The sequence below is a fragment of the Cydia pomonella genome, chromosome 13, assembly GCF_033807575.1.
Source record: "Cydia pomonella isolate Wapato2018A chromosome 13, ilCydPomo1, whole genome shotgun sequence".
Taxonomy (NCBI): Eukaryota; Metazoa; Arthropoda; class Insecta; order Lepidoptera; family Tortricidae; genus Cydia; species Cydia pomonella.
Window position 1 is genome coordinate 14,247,550 of NC_084715.1, and position 16,208 is coordinate 14,263,757.

Genomic DNA, 16,208 nt, shown 5'->3' on the forward strand with positions numbered 1-16,208 from the left:
TGCGTAATTCAAACGCTTTTTAGGGATCCGTAGCCAAATGGCAAAAAACGGAACCCTTATGGTTTCGTCATGTCCGTCATTTGTCCGTTTATGTCACAGCCACTTTTTTCCGAAACTATACTGTTGAAACTTGGTAAGTAGATGTATTCTGTGAACCGCATTAAGATTTTCACATAAAAATAGAAAAAAAAACAATAGATTTTGGGGGTTTCCCATATTTAGAACTAAAACTAAAAAAAAAATTTTCATCAAACCCATGTGTGTGGTATTTATGGATAGGTCTTCAAAAATGACATTAAGGTTTCTAATATCATTTTTTTTCTAAACTGAATAGTTTGCGCGAGAGACACTTCCAAATTGGTAAAATGTGTCCCCCCCCCCCCCTGTAACTTCTAAAATAACAGAATGATAAAACTAAAAAAAAAATATGATGTACATTACCATGCAAACTTCTACCGAAAATTGGTTAGAACTGAAACTTTAATACGTCATAAATGGTACGGAACCCTTCATGGGCAAGTCCGACTCGCACTTGGCCGCTTTTTAACGCTGACAAAGCGCTCGTGCGAATGCAGCCTAAGGGTTGAATAATTCATGCACCGAGGTTTATGCGTTCAGGGGGCCTACCGCGAAAACCGAAATTCGCAAATTGCGGGGATCTTTCTCTTTTACTCTCACTAAAACGTAACGAATTTCGATTTTCCCGGTAGCCGCCCTGAGATACTTACTTTACTCTTTAGTTCCGAGATGCAAACTTACACCAAAACTATGGAGTGTAATTCAAAACTTAAAATGAAAAAAATATGTTCTTAAAATAGCCCATCCTGCCAAAATATTTACAATAGACAAATCAGGAATAAAATAAAGAAACACCAAGTTATTTCCAGTTGTTTTTAATGAATTGTATTATCTGATGTAAGCCTTCTTTCCCACTGGTACCATCAAGAAATTCGGTTTCAAGGAATATGTGGCTGTCTTTAATGAAAAGTTTTAAAAATGCATGTACTAACTGTTGTTCTTCTAAGTCTGCTCCAGGGTTTTCTAGGAATTGTGGTGGTTTGACATCATCACAAGAATCAAGATTACTTGAACAAGCACTTTCAGGCACAGTAGGTTTTTTTTCTAAATTATTGTTCTCCAGAACAGATGTCTCTGCCTCTTGTGAAAACTCTTGTTTTATTTTTTTTGCGTCATTTGCTTCTTTTCTTTCAAGCATTCTCCTTTTTCGTCTTTGATTACTCCATGTATTTTCAGTAGCAGTTATCTGCAGAAATATACAATTTCCTTTTTTATTAAGGACTTTATTTGATATTTTTAAGCCCACCAAGAGGGATTTAAGTTTATTGAAAGCAAGATCAACATTACTTATACTCTCTGATAATTCCGGTAACTGATGTACTGTGTTAGCAATCTTCTTCCGGGGCTTATCCCTTGGTGGAGCTGAAAACAGAAGCAGAAATGTGTGGCTAACTATTCCCATTATTAATAAATGATGGGTGGCAGATGAACACATATTATCTTATAATAATAGCAGTTTGACCTTGCTGTAAGGTAATTTGCATTCTTCATCCACCTATAATACAAGCAGCAAACTCAAATGAATATTCCACATTCTATGCCAATTTAGGTTAAAATAAATGAATACCTAATTTGTAAACATCATAGTCTTGATATGTCCATGCTAAACCCCATCTTGTCACTCGGCCTTGGCAGAATTCTGTGCTAGTATATTTAATACCATCTGCTTTCAAATCTTCAGATAATTCATTTAAAGTAAATTTATGTCCTATCATTGTAGTGAATAATCTGAAAAAAAAAAAACTAACTGAGCTAAGATTTTTAAAATTGGGTGATTTGGGTGTAAATGGATAAAACAATTGATACTTACATGACTTTATTTTTGTGGTTCTTGCTTTCTTGTATCATTTTTCTACAAAATTCTAATTCTCCTCCCTCTGTTATCAACTCATGTGGGGATCCAGTAAATCCATTCTTAGGGGGTGGCCTTAAACAGACAGGAATAAATGTACATACATTTATAAAGGTTTTGTCAAATTTATCAACAGATATACATATTTAACAAACCTGGCCGTACTGCGAGATTCCAGAAGTTCTTGAATGTTGCTGTAGAAAGGAGGGTTGCACATACTGAAGTCAAACTCTGATCCACTTTCTTGAGTAAATAGGTAGTCTAATATTGATGAAGTCTTATTTAGTTTTACTAAAAAAATAAAGGTTTACTTTGAAGTATACTGTAACTCATTTGGACCACTATCAATATCGGTTTGAATGGGTTATAGTATAATGCTATGCACACTTACATTGAATAAAATCCTGCAAATTATTTCTTTGAATGTTCTCTAAAGCCTTAGTAAGGCTTTCCTCATCATTTTCTGTTCCTAACATGCTCCATTTATTCTTCGCCGTTGCCAAAAGTGGATAAATAGCACAGGCTCCAGTACCTAAATAAAAAATAAAAAAAGTAATTGAGTATATGGTCAATATTAAAAAGAAAAAAAAAAACATAGATTAACCTTACCTATGTCCAAGCCTTTCACATGTTCAGTCCTTTTGATAGCCTTCATTAGATCCTCTATCCACAACAGATAATTGAGTCGTAAGGGCAATGTGGGCACTAATCTGTCTTCAGGTATTTTAACATCTAGTTTGAAATCAGATTTCAGTAGACACCTTGTCAATACTCTTAAGGAATGTGGATCTTTAAAATCGATTGTTACTTTTCCTGATACATCCTAAAAAGCAAAGGGAATCACTTAATGACCTAATACAAATAATATGTATAGAGCAAGAACTTAATTTATATACCTTTTTACAAATGTTGGAAAATTCTGAGAAATCTTTTGACAGCTTAGCGAAATCCGGAGGGTTTTTATAAATATTTCGTGGATGCATGTATTTATTCATAGCCATTATTATATTGCATAAAACAACTTTTAGTTGAGAAATTCTCCGTTGCTTTTATAATATAAAACCAAAACAAAAATTTTTTTTTTTTTTTTTTTTTTTTTTTTTTTTTTTTTTGTTCTGGCTTTTGTTACATTAGCCAATGTCAAGTTGTAATGGGATTAAAAGTTAGGGAAACTAGGAATTAGGAAGTACGGATATGACGAAAATTTGGAAAGGGAAGGATTGGATTTACTGTAATATATATAATTATAATTATTATATGCTATATTTTAATATCATTCTTTTCTAAAAATACAGATAAGATTTTATAAATATCATACGAGTTACTAAATAACAAGCAAATTATGGATGTAGGAAATGGGATGCGTAATGATTCAAGGCTGGAAAGAAAATCAGACCGATCATGAAGAGAGCATGCAAAAAAAATATGGTTCAGGTCCCCATAGTCACCACAAGAACAAAGAGGATCCGGCTTTTTATTTATTATGTGTAAATGCGCCGGAGAACAAACATGCCCCAGACGCATTCTACACAGAATAGAAGTTACAGTTTTCGAAAAAAATATTTTGCTAAACCATGGTTTCCGTGGAATTGACGGCTGAATATGCCTATAATGTACACCTTTTGCGGTTTCCTTATTCCAAATCTCATTCCAATCCACATACAAATACACTTTTGACAAATTTATTAAGTCATGACAATAATTATGGTATGGCACAATGTCTCCCACGTGAATAGCCTCATTTGCCAATTGGTCCGCTCTTTCATTCCCAGGAATGCCCACATGGCTTGGTATCCAAGCCAGCACGACAGCACAACTCTTCTGTGAACATTTATATAAAAGATTCCTAATATTAAAGACAACTGGAGATTGTTTATGAGTCTTAAATGGGAACCTCGTTATGGCTTCTAAAGCACTGCGAGAGTCTGAAAAAATTATGGTTTTAGGTATCTTCAGCATAAGTATATATTCTATAGCTTTAAGTAGACCATAACATTCACCAGTGTAGACGGAAGTTTCAGGTGGCAGTTTGATAAGTTGTAATCCTTTGTATTGTGAATGGAAAATTCCAACACCAACACAACTCCTATCGCCATGTTTGGAGGCATCTGTGTATAAACAGTGCCAATTAGCCCATTCAATGTTAAGAAGGTTAATAAATTCTATTTTTGGATTAATATCGCTTTTAGATAAGCCTATGTTAAATCTAATATCTGGATCTATAATGAGACTGTTGTAGTCGTGTTGATATAAAGGAAGTGTCGCGCTTCTGTAAGTGGGTGCTTCTAAACTTTGATATTTTTTATAGCTCTTAACAAGACAAGGAGAATCCTTAAGGGCCCAATAATTACAGGTTCCAACCAGTTCTGCTAATTGTTTTACTTTTGAAAGTAGTGGATGAGAATCTAATTGCAGAGTACGAAAAAAGAATTTATCACAGAGGAACTGTCTTCTAAACGCAAGGGGTGGATCACAGCATTCTACTTGTAAGCAACTTATTGGACTTGATTTCATTGCACCTGTGACCAATCTTAAAGCCTTAGACTGAATAGAATCAATTTTTTTGATTGCTTTAACATTTCCAGGGTGTAGAAGGAAAGTGCCATAATCTAAAACACTTCTAATCAAAGCGTTATACAGCAATCTCATAGTAAAAGGATGAGCCCCCCACCAGACTCCGGTCAGACATCTTAAAATGTTCAGATTCCGTTCACATCTTAATACAATATTTTCAAAATGAGGAAGTCCAGTAAGTTTACAGTCTAATATAACTCCCAAAAATTTTACACTATCTTTAATTACCAATGGAATACCATTATAATGCACGTTAATAGGTGGAATATTTTTCATTCGTGAAAAAACTACAACAGAACTTTTAGACGGCGAAAGATCTAATCCATTATTATTCAACCAATTATTTAAGGCACTCAAAGATGATGATAATATATTACTAATGTTTTCTAAAGATCGCCCAGAAACATATAATAGCAAATCATCGGCGTATTGAAGAACATTAACCTGCCCTTCAACAGAAAGTTCCAAATCATAAGTATAAATGTTGTATAGTAAAGGACTCAAGACAGATCCTTGTGGCAGACCCTTCCAAACTGTTCTTTTAATGACTTCATTTCCAGACTGGTCTAATGGATACTTTATATACCTTTCATGTAACATATTTATTATAAAATTAATCAAAAAGTTAGGAACATCTAGTTGAATTAATTTATTTTTTAAAACTGAAATATTGACGTTGTCGTACGCAGCATTTATATCTAAAAAAGCAGCAACTAAAGAGTCATTTTTAGAGAAACTTATTCTGATATCTGTGGTAAAAATGCTTAAACTGTCAAGAGTACATTTACCTTTCCTGAAACCAAATTGATTACATGATAAAAGTTTATTATGTTCTATAAACCATTCCAATCGAATTTTTACTAAGTGTTCGGCAACTTTGGCTAGTACAGTTGATAAAGCTATGGGCCTATACGATGTGGGATCTGAATTGGGTTTATTTGGCTTCTGTATTAAAATCAATGTTTGAGTCCTCCACTCTTTAGGAACAAAACCTGTTATCATAACATTATTAATTAAAGAAAGAAAGTAGCAAAGACTGTTATCATCAAGTTTTGACAAGAAAGAGTAAGGAATCCCGTCTTCACCGGGTGCAGAATCTTTAGTTGATGAAAGTACTCCTTTCAGTTCAAAAAGTGAAAAGGGGGAATTTAAAACATCTTCAGCATTATTATTACCTAGCAAAAGTGGCCTTAGAATCATAGGGTGTTCTGGGACATAAGGAGGACCCAAACGATCCATGACTTGTTCTGCTAAAAGTGGAGATATTTTACTCACTGTGACTTTAAATGCCGATCTAAACCTTCTAATGTTTTGCCAAACTATTGATGGTGAAACATTAGGACTTAATGATTTGCAAAACCTATGCCATCCTTCAAACTTTTTGGTTCTAAGTAACTCTTTAGTGGATTTAGCAACTTCTAAGTAATTATCAAAGTTATTATCAGTCATTTCATGACAATACTTCCTCTCTGCCTCCTTTCTTTGCTTAATTGCAAGAGTGCAATCTGAATCCCACCAAGGTGGGGATGGTATGGATTCTGGACCGCTGCTTTTTAATGGAAAGGTTTCATTAGCAGCTTCAATCAAAGCTGTGGCAAATGCTTGTGAACTGTCTAATATATTTAAATTGCTTATTTCAGATAAATTATTAATTTTTTGCTCAACAACCTCTCTATACTGATTCCATCTATCATCATTCAGCTTATGTTTTATACGGGGATGTCTGACATGTCTTTGAGGTTTCTTGAAAAAAGGAAAGGTAATGAGAATAGGAAAATGGTCACTACCATACGTGGAAACTGCAGTTGACCAAGATAGAGATGAAGCAAGATCGGGAGTACAAATGGACAGATCAATTGCACTAGGATTTCGTGCAAGCCTAGTTGGAGATCCAGTGTTTAATATGAATAAATTACGTGAGCTAATTAGTTCCAGCAATTTTTCTCCATAGTATAAAGTTTGAGCAGAGCCCCAGAACTCATGGTGAGCATTAAAATCTCCTAAGCATACAAATGGTTTAGGCAGGAACTTAAAAAGTTGTTCAATTTCTTTAAAAATATTGTTATTAGGTTTTTTATAATACAATGATACAAAACAAATGCTATTTACAACTACTGCTATAACAGATAGTTCATCACTATGTACAGGTAGTGTGATATAATCATATGTTAATGAGTTTTTGACAAGTATGGCCACACCACCATACCCATCAGGCCTGTCCTCTCTTAGACAGACATATCCTGGTATTTTAAACAATGAATCCCTTTTCAACCATGTCTCTTGAAGACAAAGTAGAAAGGGATCATATTTATTAATAACATGTATTAAATCTTGTTTCCTATTGATTAGGCTGCGAACGTTCCACTGAACCACTAGAGCTCTCTGATCCATTATTATTGTTTCTGAGTTGGTATAAAGCATTAATAACTGCTGCAACGTTGGACGGTGATACTGTGTTAGATTGGGACATTAAATTCATAAGAGCTTTTACTATATCATCAATACTAGGCTTCTCTTCTTTGTTACTATTAAACACAGGTTTTTCCCTATGGATAACTGGTTGTCTTATTATTTCTGAATGTGCATTTCTATCATACCCTTTGCCTAACTTTACAGGAGCTCTGGGTTTAAGATAAACAGTTTTTTTATAAGATTGGTTATTTAACATTGGTATTATATCCTGGTTACTCTGCAAATCATGTTGTGTTTGTGAGGAAGATGACAATGGTGTTGCAAGCAAGGCCTCAGCATATGACACCTTAGACACAGGTGGGTGAATTTTGGAAGCTTCCATGTAAGAGATGCAACTTTTGCTCATAGTTTCTTTAATAGCTCTTTGTCTGTTAAATTCTAAACATTTTTTACTAGTGGCTTGATGTGAACCTTTACACAAGCAACACTGATAGTCATCCTCATCTACATGACAAGATTCACCGGAGTGACCTTGTCCACACTTGAAGCACCTTGGATTTGAACGGCACTGATTTTTAACATGTCCAAACCGACAACAAAGGAAGCACTGAACCGTAGGATATATATAGAGTTCTACTGGCAAGGCCATGTAGCACATGTACACCCGGGTAGGTAATACTTGCCCATCAAAAGTAAGTATAACTGTACCTGTATTCACAAATTGAGTAATGTTATTGACAACAATTTTCCTTTTTATTCTTCTTATTTTAATAATTGGCCCACAGCCAATTGGCAGGTTAATAGAAGTCTGTACTTCATCATCAGTCAAGTCAAGTGGTACACCTTTAATCACTCCCATGCGTGTGACATTGAATGTTGGGATGAAAGCATTGTATTTGTTTTTTCCTAAGTTTTCATTACATAGAAAATTGTTAGCATCAGTGAATGTAGCAAATGCAATGCTGACACGATTTCTCCCTATTCGTTTAAGACTGCCGTTCACAACGCCTTGCACGTTATTTTGTCGCATAAAGCGACCAAAAGTTATTGGATGTAAAGTTGTGCCATCAGTGTTGGCTTCTTTTTGAACATGTACAACGTAAGGTGCAACATCGGACTGTTGGTAGCGGTCACGACCAATGGGCACATGAGTAGGTGTGGAGTTATTAAGTGTATTTGTATTTTCAGAATTCGAATTTACAATGGGATTCAGCTTTTCAGTTTGTTGTGGATGGCTGGCATTATCTTTCAATTTTGATTGGTTTACACAAACACAATCTGTATCTTTTATCTTGTTTGAACCAGATTTGCGTTTTCTTTTATTACAATTGGTACACATTCGTGAAAGTATTTTCCTTTTTAAAGTTACGTCCGTAGTATTTGATACATCAGTATCCATCGATGACTCTATCGCAGAAATTAAAATATCCATTGGTGTTTTTGACCCTGAGGGAATCGTTCCCCCAGGGTCAGGGGGCTGGCCATCCCCCATAAGAAATTACATATAATTATCACTTACCGATTACTATATACACCTAACTACTAAAAATAATTAATAAGTGAATCTAAATCTACAAATATATACACTAAATACAGACTCCAATCCTTTAAAATACAATTTCAAAAACTAGTTACGAAAAACCGCGTCCACCGCGCCTGAAGTTTCCCGCCCTTTTAAAACAAAAAATTTGGTGTCAATGTCATTGCCAAATTTAGGTTGTGCTATTTGAGTACTGGTTTTAAACGCAGAAAAGGTGAATATAACAGGAACCTTCTACCTCTTCTAACCATAGACAATGAAGATTACGCGAATATTACAATGTTGCCAGGTTTCTATCAAATTGATGACGTTTCATTCTTTTCATTCATTCATATCCTTTTAATTAGGAATTTCATTCATTCTTACTTCCTCTCATTTGGCGTCGAGTTGAGTGACTAGTCGAAGACGCGGTTAATATTTTGACTAAGAATTATTGCAATTTTTATTTCGTTAAAACTATTATTGAATCTTTCACGAAATATTAAAAATGGTGGACAGGATTGATATGGCTTTGGACGATATCATAAAAGCAAGTAAAGGAGGAAGTAGAAGAGGCGGCGGTGGCGCAGGCCGAAAGTTTGATACTAACAAAAGACCTGGCCGTGGAGGCGGCGGAGCTGGTGGTGGATTCCGCAATGGTCGCTCCGGTGGCGTATTGCGTGGAAGAAATCGTGGCGGTGTTTCCAAACCAACAAATTATACAAGGGTAAATCGAATAACCTAAGATTGTTAAATTTCAAAATGGCCGATCGTCATGACGCATTTTGATGACGGTGAATGAAGTGAAATTGTAGAACTGCAAAATGTAGCTATGCCATATTGATACCAAATGTTTCCTTGTTCGAGGATAAGTGATATTACTAATGTTTTCCAATAATTATAATCCTATTATTGTCCATATAGTTCTTGGGATCATCCTAGGAACATGGAAAGTAATTGTCGTTTATTGCCACCTTTTGTTGTTCATCGATGGTTGAGCCGTATGGTCCAACTGTTAAGGACTGAAGGATTTGGTTGATGCTGTCCCTGTACTACATTCATGTAATTTTACTTGAACGATTTCGCAATTCTCTGGAGATGCAAGGAATGGTCGCAAAATAAGGAGGTGTGGAGATGTTGCTGTGTTATTTGCATTCTCCGTGGCACAACCTGTGGGCGCTGGATATGGAAGAAGGCAATTAATATCGAGTGAAAACTCGATTTAATTCTACTTATCTGCAATGTGAAGTTGCCTCAGACTCCCCATGGACATTATGAAGCAGACAAGTGCTGTGTATCAGTGATTAAAACATCTTTCAGAGACTTTATTCTCAAAATTGATGTATACTTTCACTGTTTATATCAGTCATTAAATTACATGTATTTTTGAATTGTAAAAATCATCATTTAAATTTAATTTTGATAGTCCATTATGCCATCAACTGTAAATGTTTTTTTGGTTGCCATGTATTTTGAGTGTGCACATACTCAAAGACGCATTGAGTGGCCTGTTGGCATGCTCTATAAGGACGACATTTCAGGGTGATGTTAACAGCACATGGAAACACGATATGTTTTCGGACTTTGGCGAGAGGAAGATGCAAAGAAGCGGACCCATCACTATGGGCCCTACCAAGCTCATGGTGTCCAATTTGGACTTTGGAGTTTCTGATTCAGATATTCAAGAGTTATTTTCTGAATTTGGCATTTTGAAAAGTGCCGCTGTACATTATGACAGATCAGGAAGGTCCTTAGGTAAGGATAATTCATTTTAAAATTACATTTATAATATTGTTATGTGTGTTTAACCCTTTTTAGAAATATGAAGTCTCCATTTATACCCCCATCATGTGAAATTTTAGATGTTTATTTGTATAAAGAAACAAGGTTTATTTTACATTTATCTTTGTAAAGCTATTGTTTTTTACTAATAAAAGACCTGTTTGTTTTAGGGACTGCTGATGTTGTGTTTGAAAGGAGAGCTGATGCTTTAAAAGCTATGAAACAATATAATGGGGTACCTCTAGATGGCCGCGCAATGAATATCCAGTTAGCAACTTCAGAAATAAGCACCTTTAGAACTGAAGAAAGAGGGGGAAGTCGCCTTGGTGGTGGTGGTGGTGGCGGTGGTGGAGGACCCATCAGAAGAAATTCTAACAGAGGTATACTTTGATTATGCAACACTATCATGACTGGGCATCGGAGTTTTTATCACATGGGAAGACTAATAGCGAGCTATGGAGTCGAATTAGCAATAAAATTCAACTCATACTCATCATTCATCTATTTAATTAAAAATAAAATAAAACAGTCTTTATTTACAGAACAAAGAACAGTAGCACATTATCTCTCTATTATCTCCCATCTTTTGTATTCTTTGTCTGCTTGCCCTTTGGCAAAGGCCTCCTTGAACCTTGTCCACTCTCTCCGATCTATTGCCACTCTGCTCCAGGTATGGCCAGCTACCTGCGCGATGTCATCATCCCACCTCATTAGAGATCTCTTTGCTCCTCTCTCTCCCTCTCTTGGGTACCATTGGGTGACTCACTTGCTCCATTTATCTGTGCTTCGGATGATATGGCCAGCCCATATCCATTTAAGTCTTCTAATTTTTGTGGCAGTGCACCCTCAGTGAATTCTTTTAAAAACAGACTCGACAAACATTTTATAAATGGACAAAACACAAGTGCAGGACATTGATGTGCACATATCAGCTATAAGCTGCCTGTGCATTCATAAATAATAATAATGTCTTGGACTTTCGTCCTATCCTTAATTAGGGTGTTTCGTAGCCGGTCAGTCTTCGGTACACCTATCATGCTCCTTTCCATGGTGCGCTGGCAGCATGCTAGATGGGATGTAGTAGCTATTGTCAGGGCCCAGGTCTGGCTACCATACATTAGGACGGGAAGAACACATGTTTTAAATAGTTTACCCTTTGTCTTAGAGTGGAGTTGTTTATCTTTGAAGACTTTTTTCAGGGACCAGTACCTTTTCCACCTGTGCACTATTCTTCTCTCTATTTCTTTCTCTATTGTTTCATCAGGTGATATAATCTGACCGAGGTAAATGTATTCGTCCACATATTCCACTGTCATTTCTCTTATTTTAATGATGTTCTTCTCGCCATTTGTCATCACATTTGTTTTTTCCAGATTCATCTATTTAATTACTGATTTTAATTTTATAATCATGGACAAGAATGTTGACGAGTTTGTAAAGGATTCTTTAATTTTATCTTTGAATATATAAATATGACAAATAAGAATAATGATCATTTTTGTATTACATTAAGAAATTTCATAAAAAAACTAATTTGTATATTAAAAGAGGCAAAAATAATATAAATATAAATTAATCAATACAAAAAAATGGTCATTATTCTTATTTGTTAAATCTGTGTCCTGAAAGACAAAATTAAAGGATCGTTTACAAACTTGTTAACTCTCTTGTCCTTGACTATAGTCTATTTTTTTATCCCGTAGACTAAAATGACATTTCATGTGTTGCTGGTTTTTACGTCTTATAAATAGTGATGTGCTACAACCGGTACTAACCGAAAATAAACTATAGGGAGTTACTTATATAGGCATGTAACACCATTTTGAGGCATTTAAGGTCTGTTTTTTTATTCCGTAGACTAAAATGACGTTTCATATGTAAGACATGACATTTCTTAGTACCACATGAAATGTCATTTTAGTCTACGGAATAAAAAAACAGAATATAGAAAGTTTGTATCCAGGTCTAAACACAATATTTCTAATATTTAAAAGCGATTTTATTGTAAGATTAACAGTCACCTCGAAGCTCATAATGCAATTTTTAAATGTTTGAGTGGATTAGTAGTGATAGTGAGTAGATTTTATTTATTGTTTACTTCCTATCATGTAGTAGTGAGTAGATTTCATTAATTGTTTATGTTGAATCTAAAATTATTTTAATATTTATCTGTTATTCACAAATCGAAATCAAAGATCAGCACTATTTGTTTTTTAAGCTGGTCACATTATTTCTACGTTTGACATTTGTGGTTGTCATTTTAGTCTACGGAATAAAAGAACAGGCTATACAAAACTAAAATCAGTAATTAAATAGATGAATGAGCATGAATATGAGTTGAATTTTATTGCTAATGTCGACTCCATAGCTCTCTATTAGTCTTACCATGCGATAAAATCTCCGATGCCTAATTATGAGCAATATACTTCGTGCCATGAAGTATATGTATTAAGACGAAGCATTCGTAAAAATATTGTAATGTATAAGAATTTGAATATGGAGTACATTACGTATCTTATATCTTCCAATGAGAAAGTCTTGTATATATATATATATATATTTTCGGGTTTCTCGGAAAAGGCTCCATGGATTTTTCGATGAAAGGGTCTAGCCGCAATCCTATAGTGAAACTGCCCCTGGCTGAAATGTATACCTTTCTTAGAAGCCTTAATTGGTCTTATTATATTATAATAATTATAAGATATCATTTTACAATATTTCAAGCCTGGAATCCCCTTGGTTTGGATAAAAAAAAAAAAAATATTTATATATATATAAAATCTTTTTTAATTTTTCTAAGCTAAACTAATGGTTAGATTTCTTTGAATTTCGGATTATACATGGCACTAATAGCAATACATTTTCAAAAAAAATCAAGGTTCTAACTTATTTACAAAGGCCTAAAAAATATTTTTTTTTTGTTTATAATTTTTTTTTTATTATTTCCAAGAGGGCGACAGCCTCAATTTTTAGGTATTTAATGCACAATACAATATTGTATGAAATTTTTTCATAAACATCCATCTGTGGGAACAAGGTAAAAATGTCTTACTAATGCAGGCCATTCGACTTAGGCGTCTGTAGGTTACACATTGGGCCAACGTACTTGGCTCATTGTGTACTTCCGCCTTTACAACCATTTAGTAGGTATTAACGAGCAGCAGCTAGTCGAGCAGAAAAATTGTTTACACTAAGTATATATTTTTTAATGCAGTATTGCGTATTTCATAATAGGAATGTTTACGTAGTAGTTGTTTACGTACAGCAATGGTAGATTACATACCGAGGCCAATAAAATAAGAAATGTCTCAGAACACATGTAATTATCGGCCGAAGCGAAGCAGAGGTCTATTATGACATACGCAATACTGCCTTAAAAAAATATTACGTGTCAAAAGAAACTAAAAAAGTAAAGCACATTTTATTAAAATCCTACAATTTACACCTTAACATAACACATAATTACTCATCCTCGTCACTGTCTGTATTAATATTAACATTTATACCTTCGGTCTTGAACAGTGCACAGAGTTTATGGCTAGGCCGCGGAATTCTGGATAAAAATCTGCCATACGACAAGTAATATATAATTGCCGCTACATGTGAACAACAACCTACTGTTCTTAACCCATTCGCACATTCACAACAATATTGATCGATTGCTTCTACTCCCCTCTTTTCGCCATCATACTTTATGAAGCATCTATATACCTTCTTACAAGGAAGGGTACCCACCTGTCCGACTCCGATTTGATTCATTTTGATATATGTTATAGAGTAGTCTAAAATAACGGACACGTATTTTTTTTTAGCTGCCCAAACTCAACCTGTTAGGAGAAAATGGCCTTCAAAGTACTAAAAAGTTACTAAATCTAACTCCTATAGAAAGTGATGCTCAAGCATTTTGCTAGTTAATGGCTGGTTTGAGTATATGTTAGAAAACAGCAAAAAATAATGAGCACGTGTTTTGTTATATCTGCTTAAACTCAAGTTTTCCTAAAAAAATACCCGTCTTTATGTGTAACTTTAGCGATAAGATATTATAAAACTTCGAATGTCGATTTTTTTAGGAATAAATGAGTTTGAGCTGTAGAATATATATTCATACACTGACATGTATCAAACTTGACAACATCTAAAAAAACTTAGTAAAGATACCAAGAGCTCAGACTAATCGTTCATTATTTTGTTTCAAGTGGGAGGTGCTGGCAGAAATCAGGGTGGCGGCGGAGGCGCGCCCCGAGGCGCTGCCCGACGTGGCCGTGGTGCCGGCGCTGGCCGGGGCCGCCGCCCTGTCCCCACGGCAGAACAACTTGACGCCGAATTAGATGCCTATGTCAAAGAAATTAAGTAAATTACGATTAGCATAATAGTGCAGTGAAATGGACACTTTTGTACATTAAGGAAGATTAGCACTGACAGTGTTGAATTTATTGATGAAATGAGATGAAAAAAATGTTTAGGTTATAATATTACTAAACTAGTTAGTGTAGAGTATAATATTTTTGATGACATCAGTTGAAATTGTGGTTTAGGCTTTGAGACAGTTTTCCAGCAAAAATAAATTTTCAATAAAAGAATTTTGATAATTGGTTGCCTAGTATTCTTCAATCATGTTTCTGATTAAACCTAGTAATTTTCTTTTTGACACCTAACTACTGTGTAGACCTCTACCACTCTTTGCTGCGTTTCAACCAAAGCTGTGCGAGGTAGTCGAGTGGTGAGAGGATGTGGAACGATGTGGATGTTTCCACCAGAGAAGTGCGAGGACGCGTAGTGTGTAGCGGGCTCTTTTCAAATTAGTAAGCGGGTGCAGTGAGGCGAGAGCGGAGTTTTTTAATGTGACGTTCGGATTCTGACTGCAGCTCCACTATTGCGGCGCGACATTACTGCCGACTACATTACTGCCGAAAATGTCTAAAAATCCTGTTTCTCGCTCGCGTCCGTTTTTCGCAAAACATTCCTCGCAACGATACGACCTTGAAGAAAAGAGCGTACTCCCATCTTAAATCTCGGCAACGCACTTAAAACCCCTCTTGTGTTGCGGGTGTCCATGGGCGGCGGTAATCGCTTACAATCAGGTGATCCGTCTGCTCGTTTGCCGCCTATATATAAATCATCCCTCGCAACAAATCCTCGCTCACACATCCTTCACTTATTTTGAATGTACAAAAACCTGGCACCGCAGAGTTGTTTTCCTTCCACTAGAGCTGCGCTGAGCGAGGATAGGCAAATGAAGGGTTGCTATTGGTTCATGTCAAACACATCCTCTCACAGCTTTGGTGGAAACCCACCCTGACCCTTTTCCAGACCGCACCAGTTCTACAAGGTTTTCACAAAAAATCCAAATATATTAGATAAATCCAGCTTTGATTAATTTGAAGAAGAGTCACATTTCCCGAAAGTGCAATGTAATTAGAACCTGAATATTTACATTGAAATTCTATTGGTGCGTATGCGGTCGTTGGTGGTGCAATGTATGTAGACCGCGAGCCAGGAACAGATTTCCATGACCAATCGCCTCCCGGGCGAAAACTCTTATAGTGGTTAACGGCTATGTATGATGAACCCTCGTGGATGTCAGCTGTCGCTCCGTTGGTAGGTTGAAGAATGGCAACCACTGAAACACGTAAAAAAATTTAGTCTTCGCCTTATGGAATTTAAAAAAAATCGTCAGGCGGTTGTATAGCGGTGGTAAGAACGTCAGCTGCTGCTGGTCGCATGAACATGTAAAAAATAAGCGCTTTACCTTTTTATAATAGTAATAACATAATCATGAAACTTTGCATGAAAAATTACATCAGGCGTTTCAAATTAACAGATTTCGCATACTTTGCGGACATAAATTGGTAAGGCGCGTATTTTGTAAGTGTTCATGTTAAACTTTTGAACGCCACGCCTATCGTACGCGGCGCGTAATCGTGAACCTTGTCAGTACGCATGAAGGTTGATATTGGGCTGTAGCCGCGCGCGTTATATGACGTCTTTGGC

General features: G+C 35.6%; 2 protein-coding genes across 3 annotated transcripts; one reads left to right on the plus strand and one right to left on the minus strand.

Annotated features, from left to right (window-relative positions):
* Positions 1-376: 376 nt before the first annotated feature.
* Positions 377-3,017, minus strand: LOC133524299 (RNA N6-adenosine-methyltransferase METTL16). Of its 2 annotated transcripts, XM_061860229.1 has the most exons (8): positions 2,827-3,017; positions 2,540-2,753; positions 2,322-2,462; positions 2,086-2,221; positions 1,889-2,005; positions 1,646-1,806; positions 1,366-1,440; positions 1,108-1,264 (listed from the first exon to the last, which is right to left on the minus strand). In XM_061860229.1, the coding sequence occupies exons 1-8, from the start codon at positions 2,929-2,931 to the stop codon at positions 1,251-1,253; spliced, it is 963 nt and encodes a 320-aa protein (XP_061716213.1). In that variant the 5' UTR covers positions 2,932-3,017; the 3' UTR covers positions 1,108-1,250. The 2 variants fall into 2 exon arrangements, with proteins under 2 accessions (XP_061716212.1, XP_061716213.1); XM_061860228.1 differs by having other exon boundaries at positions 377-1,440.
* A 5,695-nt stretch (positions 3,018-8,712) lies between these two features.
* LOC133524304 (THO complex subunit 4) lies at positions 8,713-14,809 on the plus strand. Its single transcript, XM_061860239.1, has 4 exons — positions 8,713-9,162; positions 9,977-10,190; positions 10,388-10,597; positions 14,414-14,809. The coding sequence occupies exons 1-4, from the start codon at positions 8,944-8,946 to the stop codon at positions 14,569-14,571; spliced, it is 801 nt and encodes a 266-aa protein (XP_061716223.1). The 5' UTR covers positions 8,713-8,943; the 3' UTR covers positions 14,572-14,809.
* Positions 14,810-16,208: the final 1,399 nt, after the last annotated feature.